The sequence below is a fragment of the Nycticebus coucang genome, chromosome 14, assembly GCF_027406575.1.
Source record: "Nycticebus coucang isolate mNycCou1 chromosome 14, mNycCou1.pri, whole genome shotgun sequence".
Taxonomy (NCBI): Eukaryota; Metazoa; Chordata; class Mammalia; order Primates; family Lorisidae; genus Nycticebus; species Nycticebus coucang.
The window spans coordinates 19,895,238-19,914,269 of NC_069793.1; the positions used below are offsets into that span (position 1 = coordinate 19,895,238).

The following is a 19,032-nucleotide window of genomic DNA, read 5'->3' on the forward strand; positions in this document are numbered from 1 at the left end:
GCGCGCCCCCGGCCCGGGTAGGTGACTCGCGCGCCCCGCCCCGCCCCGCTAGCCCCGCCCACCCTGCTAGCCCCGCCCCAGTGGCGCTCTCCAAGGTGCTGAAGCCACGGTCCCCGCGGTCCTGGGCTTGGCCCAGCCCTGCCCCATCCAACACTGACTCTCTCCCCACCCTGCAAAGCCGCTAGTTTTCAGTGCGTGCTTTGTCCGTGGGTGTGTCTAGTGCCTGAGTACCAGATAATGGCAGGACCCTGGATCCCCAGGCCCAGTTGGCCCCTCTCAGCAGAGATAGAGAAGGCGGGAAGGAAAGGGGGATAGTGGAGGAAGGCAGAGAAAGGAAGAGGATGTCAGAGTGGACTCCTAGGGAAGACAGATTTGCAGTCAGGTGGTGTATTCACAGCCTGGCTCCACAAGTGAATACGCAGTGGGGCCTTGCATTAGAAACTTTACAAACCTGAAGTTCAGTTTTCTCATCTGTGAAATGGAGACAGTAGCGGTCCCTTTCATGATCGTGAGGATAAAACATAATACAAAATGTGTTGTTGTCACTGGGAGATAGGAACACCCTACCTCTTGCACTGGGATGCAGGCTGCATCTCATTCCTGTCCCTTTACACACACCCCCACACCTCTAAGGATTCTCTTTAGAGGGCGTCTTCTCTAAAAACTGACCCAAGCCTCCTTTCAGCCACAGCCACTGGTTGTGAACTGAGCCCTCCTCTTGGCTTCTCAGTCTCAATGCCTCCTTGTTCACTTAGCATCTCAATTATGTTTCCTGTACAGCTAAGCACCTCTCTTTTGCACCCACAGACAAAGGACTTGGGACCTTTCCCCGGGGCCCACATTGTTGACTTCTTGGGATTGTTTCTGTTTCCTCTAGCAGCTCCATCCCTGCTAGGTTTGGCAGTGTCTTTTCTACCCTCAGAGGGGTAAGCCTGGATCTCCAGACCTTCAAGGCTCTGTGTTCCCTAATTGAGTTCTTTCACGCAGTGTGGTTGGCCAGGGCCCCAGCTTTGGTGGGTCAGAGACCCTGTCCTCCACAGACCAGGGCAGAAGGTGGCACATGGCTTATTTGTGAATCTGGACTGCTAGCTGATCATGCTAACCCCTTTTCCTCCAACGTGGCATCCAGCAAGGTGCTGTAGACTCCTGCCCTGCAATAAGCAACCCCCAGCTCCAGCCCTGAGCATATCCCAGTATCTGGAGGCATAGGCCTTGGCTGCCTCTCCTCTCCTTGGCCCTGGGGCCCAGAGGGGTGGCTGTATTACCATTCCTGCTGTTGCGGCTCAGGCCTCTCTCACTAGGCCCTCACAGTAACCATCTGCTGCCATGGCACCTGGCTTTTCCTCTCAGGAAAGCAGTCTTGCCATAATAATAATTTCTTAGAATGTATATACTTGTCTTAGCTAGGGGACATCCTCAGAAGGTCAAGTGTGTATATGTGGGACAGCTTCCTTTTCTAGAACCTCTTGCTTAAGAACCAAAGTATCTCATCTCCAGAGACCAACTCAAAGCTACATTAGAGAGAAGCTAGGAGAAGAGAAAAAGGAAAGGGCAGGCCCAGACCCTGGTAGTAAGGCCAGCAGGAGCTTCAAAGCAGAGCCAAAGCAAGTTCTTCCCTTGACCCCTTTCTCACTCTGTGCAAGGCAGATTGTGATACTCTTGGGCCTTACCTGAGCCCCTTCCCACAGAAGTAGGGGCTGGGATAATAAAGTCTTCAGTCCAAGGCCAGGGGCCTCTAGCACGAAAAGCAGGGAAAACTGCATAGAGAGGGGCTGTTCTCTGACCAGGTGGCAGGAGACAGATCCAGGCCCTGGGCTTGGCTATGGGCAGATCCTGACCACCTAGTCAGAGCCAGTGGGCTTGCATTCCCTCCCTACCACAGGGCTGCAGCCAAAGTGGTTGCACTGAGGTAAAGGATGGACTGAGGGCCTGGAGAGGACCCTGCCACTCACTGGCCCCCAGCCTGAGGGATTTCAGTGGATTGCAAGGCTGGGTCACTACAGGATGGCATTCAGGACCCTCACCCTCAGCCCAGTGCTCTAGACCATTCCAGCTGACTTACCCCCAATTCTGACCCTGATCTGCTCCAGCTACTTCCATGGGGACCTCCCCACCTGAGGAGAAATCTGAGGCCCCTGGCTCCAACAAAACCAAGATAGTCTGGCCTATAAGTTCACTCAGGCTCAGCCTCACCAAACCCCAGTCGTCAGACCTCCCATAGGATTGATGACAGCACAGCTTTACTCAGACAGGATTAGATGTTTATAAAACAAGTGAATATTCACAAACTGTGGGAGAAACATACCTTCCCAGCAATAGAAAATCTCTATAAAGTGCATTTTGCCTGCGACCATCTTTTCTCCAAGCTGGCCCTTGGGTTAGGATTTGGGGCACTGCTTTGTGGCAGCCCTCAGGGCCACCTGGGCTAGAAGGGAGGCAGAAAGCCATTGTGGAGCTCTAGGCCACTGGATACACCTTCTTCTGCCCTGCCCCCCTGGCTCTCCTGGCTCTGGAAGTGCACTGCCCCACTCCACTGGCAGTTTGTCCTGGGAATGGGCCAACATACCAGGGATAGTGGAGAAATAGGAGGGAGTAGTCCAGCCAACTTGTACCTTAGGGAAGAAAGCTATCATCAAATAGGCAGGAAACAGAATTATCCCAATACTTGAAGGTGCTGCTAATAAATACTGAATCTGGCCCTCAGTCTCTGGCCTTCTCAGTTCTCAGACTTGCCCTTGCAGGTTCATTCTACTCGCCATCTGGCAACAGTCCCCATTTCTCTTTCCTTCTGGCTAGGGATGAGGGAACAGGGAAGCCCCAACATCAATGCCCCCACACCATCAGCTATACCCCCACATGACTATAGAACATTTTTAGGGAGGGTGGCTTACATAACAACAGTTGGACACTAAAGGCAGCTCTCTGGCTGAGAAAACCTGAGGACATCTCAGAAAAAAGCCTGTCACTGGGCTGGACAGCTGCATGAGACAGGGCCCTGATCCTAGGGTCCTGGTCCGAGGACAGAGGACAGTGAGAGACAGGGCCTGGGCCAAAAGAACTAACAGCTCTGGGCTAGGAAAGGTCACAGGGGAGGTAGAAAGGAAAAGGCCCAGAGGCCAGCTTAAGGTTACATGTGAGGACAAAATCCAAATAGGAATTAGCCTCTTAGCCACACACCACACACACCACACATACACACACACACACACAAATGTACTCTTTGTGGCTCAAGTGCTGGCCACAGGGTGGAAGAAGACTTGCTCCAATTGACACACAGACCTTCTTTTCATTATGTCTTTCTCAAAACAGGCCCTTGACAGTGGGCAGGGAGAGCTGGGAGACAAGGGCCATTCTTGGAATGCAAGGCTCAGTTTCTCTGGGTCAAATCTCCCACCTACTGCTTCTGGAAAGGATGGTGTGCTGGGGGTGAACTCCACTTGGACTTTTGCCAACTGCTCCTGACAGCCCCCACCCCTTCCCTGATGTGATTCACTCCCCCTGCCTGAGTCCTTAGAGCCCAGCTACTGGGGTAGCTGATGTGGCAGTTTGGGTGCTGACTAGTCCAGGGCAGGCCCTGGAAGCCTGTAGAACAAAGAGTGGAATGGCTTCCCTGACTGGGTGTCATTTGTCCTCACTGGCCGCACTGTGGTACCTTGGAGTGTAGCCAGAGGAGCCAGAGGGCGAAGGCTACCTGGGACCTGGTCTCCTGACAGAGGGACCAAGTCTGACCATAGCCCCTCCACAGCTCCTGGGTAAACTCTGAGGCTGGCTCTTGGCTTCTGCAGAAGGAACAGCAAGAGCTAGGATTCTGTTCTTAACCATAGGTTCTAAGCCCTGAGAAGGTAGATGTGTGTCTTAGGCTACTCTCTACTTCTGGGCACACACCACACCAATCAGGTATGTGGGTGTACTTCTGAATGATGGCAGAAACTTCTCAGATCTGTCTATAGCCTTGTGCTTAGTCCTAGATACCCAAGGGCTGGAGGACCCAGTGGCAGAAAATTTTAAAATAAGAAAAAAGCAAGACTAGGTGGCTAAGTCTGGACAGTATCCATCCAATTCAGCAGGTCCAGCCTCTAGGGTCAGAAGGCAGGAACTCAGCAGGACTTTGGCTGCCTCTAGAATCCAGGCTTTGGACAAGAGCCAAAACATGGGCCCTCCTGTTCTCAGTCTGATATGAGGAGGGAGGTTTAGAGAGACAGGTGCCAGAATCCTAGCTAGGGACCCAGCACTATGTGCTATTCAGACAAGGCAGCTGGCTTATAGGGACAGCTCTTGTCTGAAAATCACTGCCATGACCTCTAGCTTTGTGTCTGGAGGCCAGGAAACAGCACTGGTGGTGAAATGTGCTACAGAACTTCTTCCAGCCCAGGAAGCTTTCAGAATCATGAGAGTGTAAACAGATGCATGCACACGCAAACAGCACACCATTCCTTCTCTGAACACGCGCACACACACACGCACACATATCCGCTCTGTCTCTTGTCGGTGATCAGCTTCTCTGCAGGCTGTGCTCTGCTGCCATGGTGGCTGCTCAGGCACCCAGGCTTTGCTCCCGGAGCGAGGGCTCTGCCGCTGGAAGAGAAAAACAAGTGCAAAGGGATGATTCAGGAGGCTGCTCAGTTGCCCAGGGACACGAGCTCCTCTGGTGGCTTCTCTAGGGACACAGATTGGTAACAAGAGCCAAAAGAATTAGCTGAATGGGCCACAGCACCTGGGTGAAGGGCTGTTGCTGGGACTCCATTGGGGTGACTGATTCTGCCCCTTTGAAGTGCTATCCTAGGACAAGCTCTTTCTGTGGACCCCCACCTAGGGCTGAGGGCAGCAGAGGACCAGGAGGACAAGACTATGTAGACTCACTTGAAGCCTTGGGTGACATTTGCTCAAATATTACAAGGGTAGTTTCTAAATCCAAGCATAGAGGTTGCTGCTAGAGATGGAGAATCAGAAGAAAATGTTTGGAAGAGAGGCCTGCATGGACCAGGAATTTTGAAGAGTAAGACAGTGACTTGAGTTTAGACTCACAGGTGAGCACATTTCCACATACTGAACAAAAGCTCTCTGGCACAGTGCTAAAAGAATGAGGGGGGAGGAGGGTGTGGGAGACAAACGGATGACTCATCTTAATGATTTATAACATCCAGAATCTGGGACAGAGAGAAGAAATGGCCTCAACCTTGATAACGGAGGACTGGGCAAACCTGTTGTAATGGTGGGTTGCTGTTTAAATAAGCTTAGCATGTCTAAGAGTCCACAGAGACACTCAGAGTTCCATTAAAAGTTTGTGTGGTTTCAACACGGATGAGGACGATAATGAGAAGCAGGCTTCCTAAGCCTACCACTGGTCAGGCACTAGACACGCTACGGCTGAGTTGTGCGCCACCCCCAAATTCTTATGCTGAAGTCCTAAACCCCAGAACGTCAGATGGTGAGTGTATCTGGGGTCTTTAAAGAGGTCTTAAAAAAGGCGGTTAGGGGGCGGCACCTATGCCTCAGTGAGTAGGGCGCCGGCCCCATATATGGAGGGTGGCAGGTTCAAACCCGCCCCCGGCCAAACAGTAACAAAAAAATAGCCGGGTGTTGTGGCGGGTGCCTGTAGTCCCAGCTACTCTGGAGGCTGAGGCAAGAGAATCACCTAAGCCCAAGAGCTGGAGGTTGCTGTGAGTTGGTACGCCACAGCACTCTACAGAAGGTGACAAAGTGAGACTCTATCTCTAAAAAAAAAAAAAAAAAAAGAGGCGGTTAGGTTAAAATGAGGTCATTAGGGTGGACTCTAATTCAATATGGCTGGTATCCTCATAGGAAGAGGAAATTTAGACTCAAATAGTAAAGAGGGAAGACTATGTGAAGACACAGGGAGAAGATGGCTATTTACAAGCCAAAGAGAAAGGCCTAAGAAAAAAATCAACTTTACTGACATTTTTTTATTTTTAATTTTTTAGAAATGGGGGTCTTGCTTTGTTGCCCAGGCTGGAGTACAATGGCATGACCATAGCTCACCGTAGTCTCACACTGCTGGGATCCAGTGATCTTCCTGCCTCAACTTCCCAAGCTGCTGGGACTGTAGATAAGTCCTACCACACCTGGGTAATTATTTTTTAAGGGATGGGGTCTTGCTATCTTGCCCAGTCTGGTCTTAAATTCTTGGCTTCAAGCAAATCTTCAGCCTTAGCCTCAGCTGGGATTACAGGTGTGAGCTACCATACCTAGCCGTGGTGACATCTTAATCTCAGACTTCTGGTCTTCAGAACTGTGAGAGAACAAATTTCTGTTGTTTAAACCCACAGTTCACAGGCCCCAGGCCATGTTAGAAACTGGACTGCACAGTAGGAGCTGAATAACAGGCAAGTAAGCAAAACTTCATTTGTATTTACATTTGTATTACAAATTAATCCACATCGTGCTCATCACTGTCTGAGCTCCACCTCCTGTCAGATAAGCAGCAGCATTAGATTCTCATGGGAGCACAAACCCCACTATAAACTGTACATCCCAGCATCCAGTCTCACGCTCCTTATAAGAGTCTATGGCCTAATGATTTGAGGTGAAGATGTAATGAGCTTGAATCATCCTGAAACCAGTACCTCCTCACATCCTGTCATGGGAATATTGTCTTCCATGAAACTGGTCCCTGGTGTCAAAAAAGTTGAGGATTGCTGGTTTAAGCCACCCAGTCTATAGTACTTTGCTGAGTAGCCTGAGAAGACTGACACAACTTCTGATCTCATTAACCTTGAAGATAGCCCTCCATTTTTATAGATGAGAAAACTGAAACCAGAGTAACTCGACCAAAACAACAGCGTTTGTAAATGGCAGAGCCAAGATAGGAATCCTTACCTGATTCCAAAACCTGTGTTTTTACAGAAAGTAAATAATTTCTATATTATAGCACTGTTCATTAAGATTTTTGGAGGCCGGGTGGCGCCTGTGGCTTAAGGAGTAGGGCGCCGGTCCCATATGCCAGAGGTGGCGGGTTCAAACCCAGCCCCGGCCAAGAACCAAAAAAAAAAAAAAAAAAAAGATTTTTGGAGGCCATAAAAAGAAGAAATTCAATACAGTGGCATAACAACTACTGTTTAAGCAACATTAAATGGAAATTAAGATATCATTAGAACAGGGAAAATGCTCTTAAAAGTCAAAGACATTAGAGAAAAGGATTTAAAACCAGTCTTCTGGCACATGTGATCCTTTTAAGGCCACATGTTAAATCTGAAGCAGATTTTATCTAGACGATTATAAGAGAAGCTGGGTAAAATGAAGAGCAAACATAGGAGTGGATATACCTGTATGCGTCAGGGAAGAGTGCCTCATTCTTTAAAATGTGTATTTCTTTTCTTTTTTTTTTTTGAGACAGAGTCTCATTATGTCACCCTCGGTAGAGTGCTGTGGCATCACAGCTCACAGCAACCTCAAACTCTTGGGCTTAAGTGAATCTCTTGCCTCAGCCTTGCAAGTAGCTGGGACTACAGGCACCCGCCACAATGCCTGGCTATTTTTTTGTTGTTCTTGTCATTGTTGTTTAACAGGCCTGGGCTGTTGTTCAGCAGCCCTGGTGTATGTGGCTGGAGCCCTAACCACTGAGCATGGGTACCGAGACAAAATGTGTACTATTTTCAACAGTTTTTTTTCTTTAAACTTGTGCTATAATAACCTAGCCAATCACATTATTTTTGCTACAAATAAACAGATTTTTTTTTTTTTTTTGTAGAGACAGAGTCTAACTTTATGGCCCTTGGTAGAGTGCCGTGGCATCACACAGCTCACAGCAACCTCCAACTCCTGGGCTTAGGCGATTCTCTTGCCTCAGCCTCCCGAGTAGCTGGGACTACAGGCGCCCGCCACAACGCCCAGCTATTTTTTGGTTGCAGTTCAGCCGGGGCCGAGTTTGAACCCGCCACCCTCGGTATATGGGGCCGGCGCCCTACCGACTGAGCCACAGGCGCCGCCAGATTTTTTTTTTTTTTACTAAGGTGCATATATATATATATATATATATATAAAATGAAACATGCTGGCTTGGAGTATGTCCTCCACATAGTTTCTCTCTAGCCCCTGTTGTTAAGCTGAAGTGATGAATAGTTTTCCAAAATATAAATATTTCGGTATTGACGGATACACCACAGCAGGTCCTCCTTACTCAACATATCCATTTTTTTTGTGGATATTTGTGTGTGTTTTCTCCATCTTCAGGGATGGGGAAGATAAAGAGTGCTTGGAGATTCCTTAGAACAAAAGCTCTTAATCTGGGGTTCCTGGGCCCTTAAGGAGTCCAAGGATAGGCTTAAAGGGCAGTCCATTAAGACTCTGGAGTTGTGTGCATATTTTCCGGTATGTGGGAACATGTGCAGTTTTCTGGGCAGAGGCCCTATCCTCTATCAGGTCTCCAAAGGGATGATAAGCCCCCAAAGGGTTTAAGAACCAATGCCTAGGCTTAGAGAAAAGGGGGCAAGATACAGTCTAATGATAACAATTCAGACCTATGTGGTCTCAAACACGAGTTAGTTTAGAGCAGGCTCATATAGGGAGGTGGCAGTGTCCTGGCCTCAGATAAAGCACAGTCATACAAGCCCCTCTATGATGGTTCCAAAGCCACCAACACAGAAAATCAAGGTTTAGAAGAACTAGCTTGTCCTTGTCTACAAAGCTAGTCAAAAGCCTGTTCAACTATCAGGGGTCCTCAAACTTTTTAAACAGGGGGCCAGCTCACTGTCCATCAGACCATTGGAGGGCAGGACTATGGTTTAAAAAAAACAAAACTATGAACAAATTCCTATGCACACTGCACATATCTTATTTTGAAGTAAAAAACCAAAACGGGAACAAATACAATCACACTGCCGCATGTGGCTTGCGGGCCGTAGTTTGAGGACCTCTAAACTAGCTACTCAAGCTGCTGGATCAGCAGATAACTAGTTGGTCCTGTGCTCTTGTTCTCAAACTAGGGCATCCATCTACAGAAAAAGGGGGATGGGGAAAATTAAATGAGCTCTTGCAGGAAAATGATGACAGCAGCAGTAAAGGAAAGGAAAGAACAGCAAGGGGAGAGGCACCAGGGGAAAAGCTAATTCATAAACGTGAAAAGTCAACCTCTTGGTTGCCCAATGCTTTCAACCTGTTATTAACATAAAAGACAGAGGCAGCTGGAACACAAAGTAAGCTAAACACTGCCTCCCTATGTGTCCTCAACGTTACTCAGGATGGCCTTCTGGGCACCTCTGTTCTCACTCATTCCCATCCGTTAGATGCTACCAAGCAACCCAAAGCTGTAAGGCCACTCTTCCCCATGACCCTGGCCTTGGAGGGCATATGAGCACATGTGCATGCACAAGCTCAGGCTAGCAGAGGGCACCGCAGCAGCTGAAGGTCTGGAGGAAACTGTGGACTGTCACTGACTCCATGTTTCCCTCTCCCTACCATACTTGGTGTGGCGAAAGGCAAAGGGTTTGCTACCAGCTCCCAAGTTAGGGCCAAGGAAGTACAGAGATGCAGCTGGGCCTGGAGGGAGACAAAGCTGAATCTCTTAGGTCAGTCTCATTCTTAATGTCAGCCACATCCTTATCCTCCCATGCCACATAGATCATATAAGAAAGTAGAAGGGACAGCAGTCAGTCAGCAATTACTAATGAAGTGCCAGAGAAAGTGATAGGGAACACCGAGTCCCAACTTCTCATTTTCAGGTTAGGAACTGAAAACTAGAGAGGCTGTGATGCCACAGCACTCTACCCAGGGTGACAGCTTGAGGCTCCGCCTCAAAAAAAAAAAAAAAAAAAGAAAAAGAAAAATGAAAACTAGACAGGGAGGGTCCCTTGTGTAGTCTCCCAGGAGGTGAGTGGAAGGCCCAGGGTGCAGACATCAACCTGTATGCAAAGGAGGTCCCTTTTCCCAAGACCATACTACCTCCTCTTCCACTAACTCTGTAGCATTTTACAGATTGGCAGTGCCTTTCTGTATTGGAGGGAGTACACCAATAGTCAAGTGTCAAAAAGACAGCACAGAGATCCCAGAAGTCAGGTTTTACCCAGTTAAGCTCTAGGGCTAACAAAGCGCTGGTGACTGTAGAGTAGGGGAGGGAAAGAGGTGATCCTTGGCCATGAACATTTTGTATTCAATGGGGCTTCTCTCAACAGATCACTCTGTACCAGCATAAGGGCAAATGGAACACGTGAGCTGTTCTCCCACTATGGTAAAATAATTGGGCCAATGAGAGAAATCTGTACACAATCCGAGACTAATGGAATCCTGAGCAGTCAGCAGCTTTGGGGATTATAGGGAACCAGCTGAACTGATAGCTATTTGGAGGCTGGTTTGTTTTTTAGTTTAGTGAACACTAAAACTAAATGCAGGACAGAGAGCTACTATGGATTTGAAGTAAGAATGGAACCTACTGATATGAAGACATGTTTTTCTATAAGATTGGTTTAAATTGTAAGCGATTGTCTGGCCTCTGCATTGCCATAGGCCTGAGGCATTAGAAATAACAGTCACGGGCGGCGCCTGTGGCTCAGTTGGTAAGGCGCCGGCCCCATACACCGAGGGTGGCGGGTTCAAGCCCGGCCCCGGCTGAACTGCAACAAAAAAATAGCCGGGCGTTGTGGCAGACGCCTGTAGTCCCAGCTACTCGGGAGGCTGAGGCAAGAGAATCGCTTAAGCCCAAGAGTTGGAGGTTGCTGTGAGCTGTGTGATGCCATGGCACTCTACCAAGGACCGTAAAGTGAGACTCTGTCTCTACAAAAAAATAAATAAATAAATAAATAAAAAAAAAAAAAAAAAGAAATAACAGTCACAATACTGTAGTGCTCAGAGCTAAAAGAAACCTCAACAGGTCCATGATGCAGCCTTCAGGATGGTAAAGAATGACTACTCCCACCTTATGACCTGTAATATCTCAGCAAGGTTATTAGCCATCCCAAAGTTGCACAATGAAAAATAACAGAGGGAACAGGGGAGAAAGGGACAAGTCTACCCCTTCTCAATGTAGTACTATGTCAACTCAGGCCAAGCAGATAGCCACCAGTCTGTGGTCTAATCAGCCCAGGGTGCTGGCTCAGACTAAAGTAACACCACCACAATCAAGGACACCTTGGGAAGTACCTGTCAGATGATCATGTGATTTCAAATTTTATTTGCATGGTACGTTTTACTTATTCAAAGATTTTTCACATATGCGTTTTCATCTTCTTGATGGGTGGGGTAGGTGATAAGACGCTATTTTCACTGTTTCACAGATGAGGATGCTAAACACCTGTAGGCTTCATGCCTAAGCCAGAAGACAATGAGACACAGGGTACTCTTTCCTCTCAGGGTTTCCAGAGAACCCAGGATTCTTCTCCAGTCTGTCTTAGAGGAAAGTCTGCACCTGCCCAAATCCTTTGACCTCTTGACACCCACCCCCACCTTCACAGCCTAATCTGGCCTAACTGCCGAGAACCCACCAACAGGGACACAGTAAACCCTGAGACTTAGTCCTTAAGGTCCCAGACTTAGTCCTTAAGGTCCCAGTACCCTGACAGACAATCTCTAGACTAGAAGACAAAAGATAGGCCCTTACCTTCACACCCTTATAATGTCTTCACATTGATTCACTTAGAATCAATGTCAATCAACTGACTCACTCTCTCTTGGTCACCTTTTTCTCTACAGGCCCCTTCCCAATACCCAGCTGATCCTCCAAAGATGACAATTTGTTCATTCCTGTTCCAAAATACTTCTTTACCAGGGGACTAATCTGCCTAACATTTACAACTCTTCATCATCAGACCCCACTGTAACCTTATGTTCTTCTGAGATAATAATCATAACAATACCTACAATAATAACTACCATTTACAGAGGACTTCTGAGCCAGGCACTGGGCTAGGTGTCTTGCCTATTATGCAGACACTGTAAGCTGTCTAGTAATACCCACACTTCGTGGCTAACAGATTTTGTCAGGGGCCATAGTCTTGGCCCAGACGATGGATTATGACTGGTCTCAGTCAGTGATTCTTGAAGCATGGTCCTTGGATTAGTTACCCTTACAATATAAATCTGCAACATTTCCTGTGGCCTGACCTTTATTTTCTATTTTCTTATTTCATAGCTTCATGGCTTTTTGACTTTTTAAATGTCTGTTTATTTGCTTATTATCTGTGTCCTTCTACTAATATGTACCCAAGGGGGAAGAGATGCTGTCGATCTTGTTCACAACCATAGCTCGGTGCCTAGAACAGTAGGCACTGTTCCTCTTATAGTCCAGAGATTGTCAGTCAGCGTACTGGGACCATAAGGACTAAGTCTCAAGGTTTACTGTGTCCCTGTTGGTGGCCCTTAGGCAGTTAGGGCAGATTAGGCTGTGAAGGAGGGGGTGGGTGTCAAGAGGTCAAAGGACATGGGCAGGTGCAGATTTTCCTCTAAGACAGACTGAAGAACCCTGGGTTCTCAGGAAACCCTGAGAGGAAACAAATTGTGAGCACTTGCTGTAGACTGTTTGAATGAGTGCACCTATCCCTGTTACCCTTTCTCTTTCCTACAGTTCTTTTGTTTGTTTTTTTTTGAGACAGAGTCACACTTTGTTGCCCTTGATAGAGTACCATGGCTTCACAGCTCACAGCACTATTTTTATAGGTCTTGCTCTGCTCAAGGTGGTCTCGAACTCGTAAGCTCAGGCAATCCACCTGCCTTGGCCTCTTTGCTAGGATTATAAGTATGAGCCGCTGTGCCCAGCCTCTTTCCTGCTTTGATGAGGAATTGATGGCGGAAGCTGTGACAGCCACCCTAAGGCCACAAAACAATGGTCAAGAGAAACTCAGAAAAACTAGCTCTGATACTGCTGGGTCACCAAACCAAAACCAGCAAGTCCTACTTCTTGGCCTCTTACTGGTTAAGAAAACTAATCCTCTATTTTTTTCAGCCACAGTAGTCAGGTTTTGTATTATTGGCAGTCCTACACATGACACATACAGATTTAATCTTGCAATAGCCTAGTTTATAGATGAGGAAACTGAGCCTCAAACAGTTAAGGAATATGTAACCCTTAATCTGTTTTTCTTGTCCTAAATACCCTCTATACTACCTGAATCCTATTCATCTTCAGGCTCCCTGGTGCAAACTTCTAGGTTGTGCTTCCTGCATTCCAGCCCATCATAAGCTTGTCGAGGCTATTATTGTTTGTTTGGGAGTTATAGTTACTTGTCTTATTTCTCTAAGCAGACTGTTAAATCCTTGTGTATGGACAGAATATCACATTTTATATGTTTCATACTCCCCTTTCCTCACCCACCTGATGGCAACAATTTCTTGCTGAATTGGATGCCATTAGCCATTAGCTTATTGAGCAACCTTGACCCAGACATTTTACCTCTCTGTTCTTTGGTCTTCTCACCAAAGGTGAGACCTAAACAAAAATGAGAGCATTAGCCTGGCAAGTTCCTATTATTTTTATTTTATTTTTTTGAGACACAGTCTCACTTTGTTGCCCTCAGTAGAGTGCTATGGCTTCACAGCTCACAGCAACCTCAGTCTCTTGGGCTAAAGCCATCCTCCTGTCCCAGCCTCCCAAGTAGCTGGGACTACAGGCACCCACCACAACGCCTGGCTAGTTTTTCTATTTTTAGTAGAGATAGGGTCTTGTTGTTGCTCAGGCTGGTCTCAAACTCCTAAGCTTAGGCGATCCACCCACCGTGGCCTTCCAGAGTTCTAGGATTATAGGCACGAGCCACTGTGCTCAGCCCAAGTTCCACATTTGTTAATACAGAATGAATTCTACTTAGTATCACAGAGCTAAGATTTAGCTGAGAGAGTAATACCTAAGGCTGGTGGTACTCCCTGAAACAAGATAGCACAAATCTGTCTATCCACAACATCTATGTCAAAGTGCACAGTAAAGGTGAAGGGTATAAGCATCAAAGATCATCTCACTAAGTTTTAACTTAGACCCTCAAATCAGCTGACTCGAGTGAGCATAAAATCCTAGACTCTCAAACTAGCCTGGCTTTGAAGTGAGAGGGATCTGGAAGAAAAAGAGCCAATCAGATCCATTGAGAAAATCACCTTCTAATCTAATGACATGGCATGGCACATAAGGAGCAGCCTGAAAAGATGATGACATAGAAAGGACAGGAGTTTATACATATTTCCCAAGAAAGGCATCAAAGTCCTTCCTGCTTTGTGGAACAAGACAGTTTTTTCACGCCATTCAGGAGGCTTCCAAGATGAATGCTGACAGGAAGGTGCAGAGCTGAAGCCACAGGACAGAAGAGAAGAGTGGCTGTAAAAGGCAGAGATGATGGGGAGACAGGGCATCCTGGTCCTCAGTTGGTCCTCAGTCACAGCACAGCCCTCTGCCCTGGCTTCGCAAGGTCAGTGCTGCCCTCCGCTGGCCGGCCTACAGAGCATAGCTTGTAGAGGCAAGCAGGAACCCTGGAGCAGCAGAGGGCCCCGCCACCAGGCCATTTTTCCCACAGCTTCACATCCAGGTCTCAGCTTTCATTTTGTTGGAATTGACTCACTTTAACAGGTAAAAAATGCCAATCTCACCTTCCCTTTTTTTTTTCCTTAGCCAGCAAAGAAAGGGAAAGGGCTTTTAAATTTTAGAAGTTTTTTCTTTTTCTTTCTTTTTAAAAAAATATTTAGGTCTCTGTTGCCTGGGCAGGTCTAAAACTCCTTGGTTCAAGCGATCCTCCTGCCTCAGTCTCCCCAAGTACTAGGACTATAGGCACATGTCATTGTGCCTGGCTAAAAGTCAGAAAGGTGGAATTTTTTAGCTGAAATATTAAAAATCACGTAGTCTCATCAGACTTTAATCTAACTTGCTGTGTTTTAACCTTTGGCTGGCAGGGTAGTAGTTTCTCAAACCAAGCCCCATCTCTCTCCCATTTCCCTTTCTGAGGTTGACTCTAAACTGCTGTCACTCACTCTCAGACATCCTTGCTTGGCAGCTCTGGGGTGGGCAACTCTGTCACCCGGGCCCGTTTGCTGAGTTCTTCACCAGGTGGCTCCTCAGCTGCTTCCAGCTTACGTTTGGGGGATGTTGAGCCACTGAGTAGTGGTCTTGGGCCTACAGAAAAGAATGTCAAAGGGTCACATAAACTATGCATATGGCCAAGATGACTCTATACTGTGCAGTAGCAGCTACCTAGGGCACAGGGAGCCTGCTCATCAATGGCATACCAGCATGCTGCTCCTCCGACCTGCCTCTCAGGATTCCTTTCAGTGATGACCTTGTCTGGAAATATCCAAGGAGAATATGACCAGGCCACTGGTGGCAGGGTCAGCTTTTGGGTCCCAAATTCCCTGGGCTGCAGGCCAGAGACTGATTTGAACTGACCCTATCCCTGCTTTGAAGGTGAAGCACTCCCTCTGCAATTCTGCATCTACCCCACAGAGGAGCAAAGAGCAGGGGCCCTACATATGGAGCCACCCTGGCTGGGTAGACTAAAAAACTCTTTGGAGTTACTGATCGTCATCCTAAAGCTGAAGGGAAGAGGTTCAGAATGCAGCAAATCTGTACAGTCTCTCTCTCTCTGCTGCTGCCACCCTGGCCAGGCAACCACCTCCTTTCTTGCCTCCTTGCACTCACCACACAGCAGGCAGCAGAGTTTTCTCAGACTTAAGTCCAATCATGCTCTGCCCTGACGACCAGCCTTCTGTGTGATGAAGACAGGATCCTAACCCTCATCACAGACACTGAGCCTGCTGGGTGCTGCTCCTGCTGCATCTTGTCCTCATCTCATTCTAGCTCCTTGCCCGGCACACACCTCCACACTAATCTCTCTTTAGTTCTTGAATTGGCTAAGCTTGGTCTTCTTTCTGGGCTTTTTCTTGCTATTTCCTATACCTGGAAAACCTGCTTTAAAAACTTCTTTACCCAATTCTTGATGGGCTGGCTCCTGCTCATTACATGCTCACCTGCACTGTTTATGCTCCCAGCCTGGCTAGAGCAGGGCTCTGCCACGGGGTGACTGAGGTCTTCTATACAGGAAGGGACAGACGCCAGCAGACCTGAAAGAGAGGTGGAGAGTAGTTGGAATGCAGTTTCACAGGATTGCAGATGGATGCTACAGAGGAGGAGGAAAGAAGGTGGGTGGGGAGGGCAGGACCATGACACTGAGGTTCTGTCTCTTCCCAATGCTCTATAACTACTCAGGGAGGCTCATTCCAGCACAGCCTGCAAGTGTCCTGTGCCCTGGGAAGTTAAGTCAACTTAGCCTGGAAAATAGCAATCAGTCTATCCCTTCTGAGCCTGCAGGTGCCATCCTTCTCTTCAGTGAGCTAGAAGGTGGTGGTGAGAGGAGTAGTGGCTAGTGGCTACTTACAGAGTCCCCGGTAGCGTGAGAGCTGCTGGTAGATCTGCTTCATTCGTTCAATGTTGAGCCGGCTGGTCTCAGCGTGGTTGACAATGGGCCGTGGGTAGTCCACACCGATGATGCATTTGGCTGCCTTCTGAACGGACTCTGGGGCATTCCAGGGTTCGTAGATGTATCGAGAGGGAAACCCTTTCAATTTGGGCAGGTATCGCCTAAAATATATGAACCAGAAGACTCGTCAGTATACCTAGAGCCTCCTTCCAGGGTATCCTACCCTACGAGAAGGCCACAATGGTCACAGACCCGCATCCTCACCTGATGTAGTCTCCACTGGGGTCCGTGCGGCGGCCGAAGCCCACAGGGCAGTAGCAGTGGAAGAACTGCTGGAAGAAAGCGCTGCAGGAAAGCCACATCCAGCTGCCTGAATTCACACTGAAATCTGCATCCAGTAGCAGCTCATCAAATACCTGGACAGACAGGGGGCACAATCAGCCTCCAGGGAACCTTATGCCTTGCTTCTTCCCACAGTGCCCCAAGGAGCTGAGGCCCTTCTGCCAAGGGCAAACTACAGATGATCTGGACGGGATCCCCTGAACCGAGGGATCCCACTCCAACCCCAGCCCAGATGGGGTGCCCTTTACTGGACCTGACCACGGGGCATAGGCCAGATTCCCGCTAAGAGAGCACTCACCCGGACCCCACTCTCCCAGCTGACCCAGAGGTCCCCGCGGGTGAGGAAGCAGGCCACAGCATGCCGGGCCAAGTGGTGGATCCAGCCCTCCTGCCTCAGTTGGGTCATGATGGCGTCAATCCAAGGGAAGCCAGTTTTGCCTTCAGCCCACTTGGCCAGGGCCTCAGGGTTGCGGTCCCAAGGGATCTGGATGCAGATGGGGTTCCCTTCCATGCGGTCAAACCTGGGGTTGTTGGTGGCTGCCGTGTAGAAGAACTCTCGCCACAGGAGTTGCCCAAATAGGGAGAGAGGGGGTGTGCTGTTCCGCTTCACCTGAGGGTGGGAGCAGCACATGAATACAAATACTTGCCTAGCACTCAGCATGATGTCTCTGGGGTCTCTTGATTACAGGGGAACCTGGAGACTTATGGAAGGACTCCCCCAGAAGAAGTGGCAGAGTGTGCTTGTAGGCTCAACACCTAGGCCCTTTCCTGTGCTGTGCAGATGCCCTGAGCAGTAAGAATGGTGGCAGAGAGCTGGCAGCAGGAAGGGCGATCACTGCAGGACTTTGCGTTAAGAATCAAACCCCCATAGTTGGTCATGTTCCTTGTCCTCAGGGTTCTCTGTTCAGCTCCACTTTTTATTAAGTTGAAGGGCGTTTTCCTATCATTCAAATAAGTTACATACAACAGCCTGGATGTGGGGTCACAAGGGACTTATGAGATAGACCTCCAAGCAAATAATGATTTTCCTTAAACAAGATTACCCACCCAACTGGCAAAGCTACGTCATACCACAAAATCCTGGTATCTGCAAGGATGGAGAAATAACATTAAAAAATGAAGACAGGATGATATGATGATTCCAAATGTTAGCTATGTTGCCCTCTCTCCTTCTGGGGTCATCTAACACAGGCTTATTTGCTTCTTGTCCATATGGCATGGCCCTGTGGCAACCCCTCTAGACCATTTCCCTCATCAGTGATGGGCAATTGCTGCTTCAGAATCCTCCTTTTAAATGGACTGGACAGTTCCAGAGAGGACATGTGTGCTGTTCAGCTTAGCATTGGCTCCATCCTTACCCTCTCTACCTCCTACCCTGGGGACCTCACCCCCATCCACCTGCTGCCAGCAGATCTGTCACCTCTAGGGTCACAGCTAAGAAATGCTTTTCTGTCTGTCCTGTTCTACATGATAATCTGGGTTTTATTCTGCTTAGTAATTCTGTCCATGCTCGGCTCTGCCTGTGGCTTGGTTCTGCTGCTCTCAGATGTTGTTTGTTTGTTTGTTTGTTTCTTTCTTTTTTTTGAGACAGAGTCTCAAGATGTCACCCTGAGTAGAGCGCTGTGGCGTCACAGTTCACAGCAACCTCAAACTCTTGGAGTTAAGTGATTCTCTTGCCTAAGCCTCCCTAGTAGCTGGGAGTACAGGTGCCCACCGCAACGCCTGGCTTTGTTTTTTGGTTGTAGTTGTCATTATTGTTTTAGGAGGTCCGGGCTGGGTCCAAACCCACCAGCCTCAGTGTATGTGGCCGGTGCTATAATCACTGTGCTACGGGCGCTGCTGACTCTTTCCTATTTCATCTGGAATATCTATATACTTAAGTGCCTCAGAATCTACAGCCTGGCTCCCAAGTCCCCAGCCAGGCAGGACAGCCCTTTTTAGGGCAACTGACAGGCCCAGCAGGTCCTGGTCCACTTGGTTGCTACCGAGGCAGGTTTATTGCCCTCACCTTCTTATACAGATCCCACAGGCGGTAGTAGAAGAGGCGGCAGGAGAGGCACCCGAAGCGCAGGTAGGGACTGAGGCCTGTCGGGCTGGCCAGCAGGGAGTTGGCATTCATCCGGGGTCTCTCATAGTTGGCAACCCAGGCCTGCAGTAGGAAGGGAAGGTAAGGAAAGGAAAGGCCTGAATGTAACAGAGGAAAAAAACCAAGGCATAGGGTAGGAATCTGCCCAAGATCACTGAACAAAAAGCCACAGAGCCCTGACTTGAACGCCATGCTTGTCCCACTCCTTCACAGCAGCTGATTTGGAGCCAGAGCCACCACCAGATAAACAATGAGGCCACGTTCTCACCC

General features: G+C 48.3%; 1 protein-coding gene across 1 annotated transcript in view; it reads right to left on the minus strand.

The window, feature by feature from the left end:
• Window positions 1-2,246: 2,246 nt before the first annotated feature.
• CRY2 (cryptochrome circadian regulator 2) overlaps window positions 2,247-19,032 on the minus strand; it is a 39,354-nt gene continuing 22,568 nt past the window's right edge. The window contains exons 6-12 of the mRNA XM_053560049.1: window positions 18,685-18,825; window positions 16,975-17,286; window positions 16,599-16,750; window positions 16,293-16,495; window positions 15,886-15,978; window positions 14,893-15,034; window positions 2,247-4,575 (exon numbers count right to left, since the gene is read on the minus strand). Coding sequence (XP_053416024.1) covers window positions 14,895-15,034; window positions 15,886-15,978; window positions 16,293-16,495; window positions 16,599-16,750; window positions 16,975-17,286; window positions 18,685-18,825 — 1,041 coding nt within the window. The 3' untranslated portion in view covers window positions 2,247-4,575; window positions 14,893-14,894. The remainder of the gene's footprint in view (window positions 4,576-14,892; window positions 15,035-15,885; window positions 15,979-16,292; window positions 16,496-16,598; window positions 16,751-16,974; window positions 17,287-18,684; window positions 18,826-19,032) is intronic.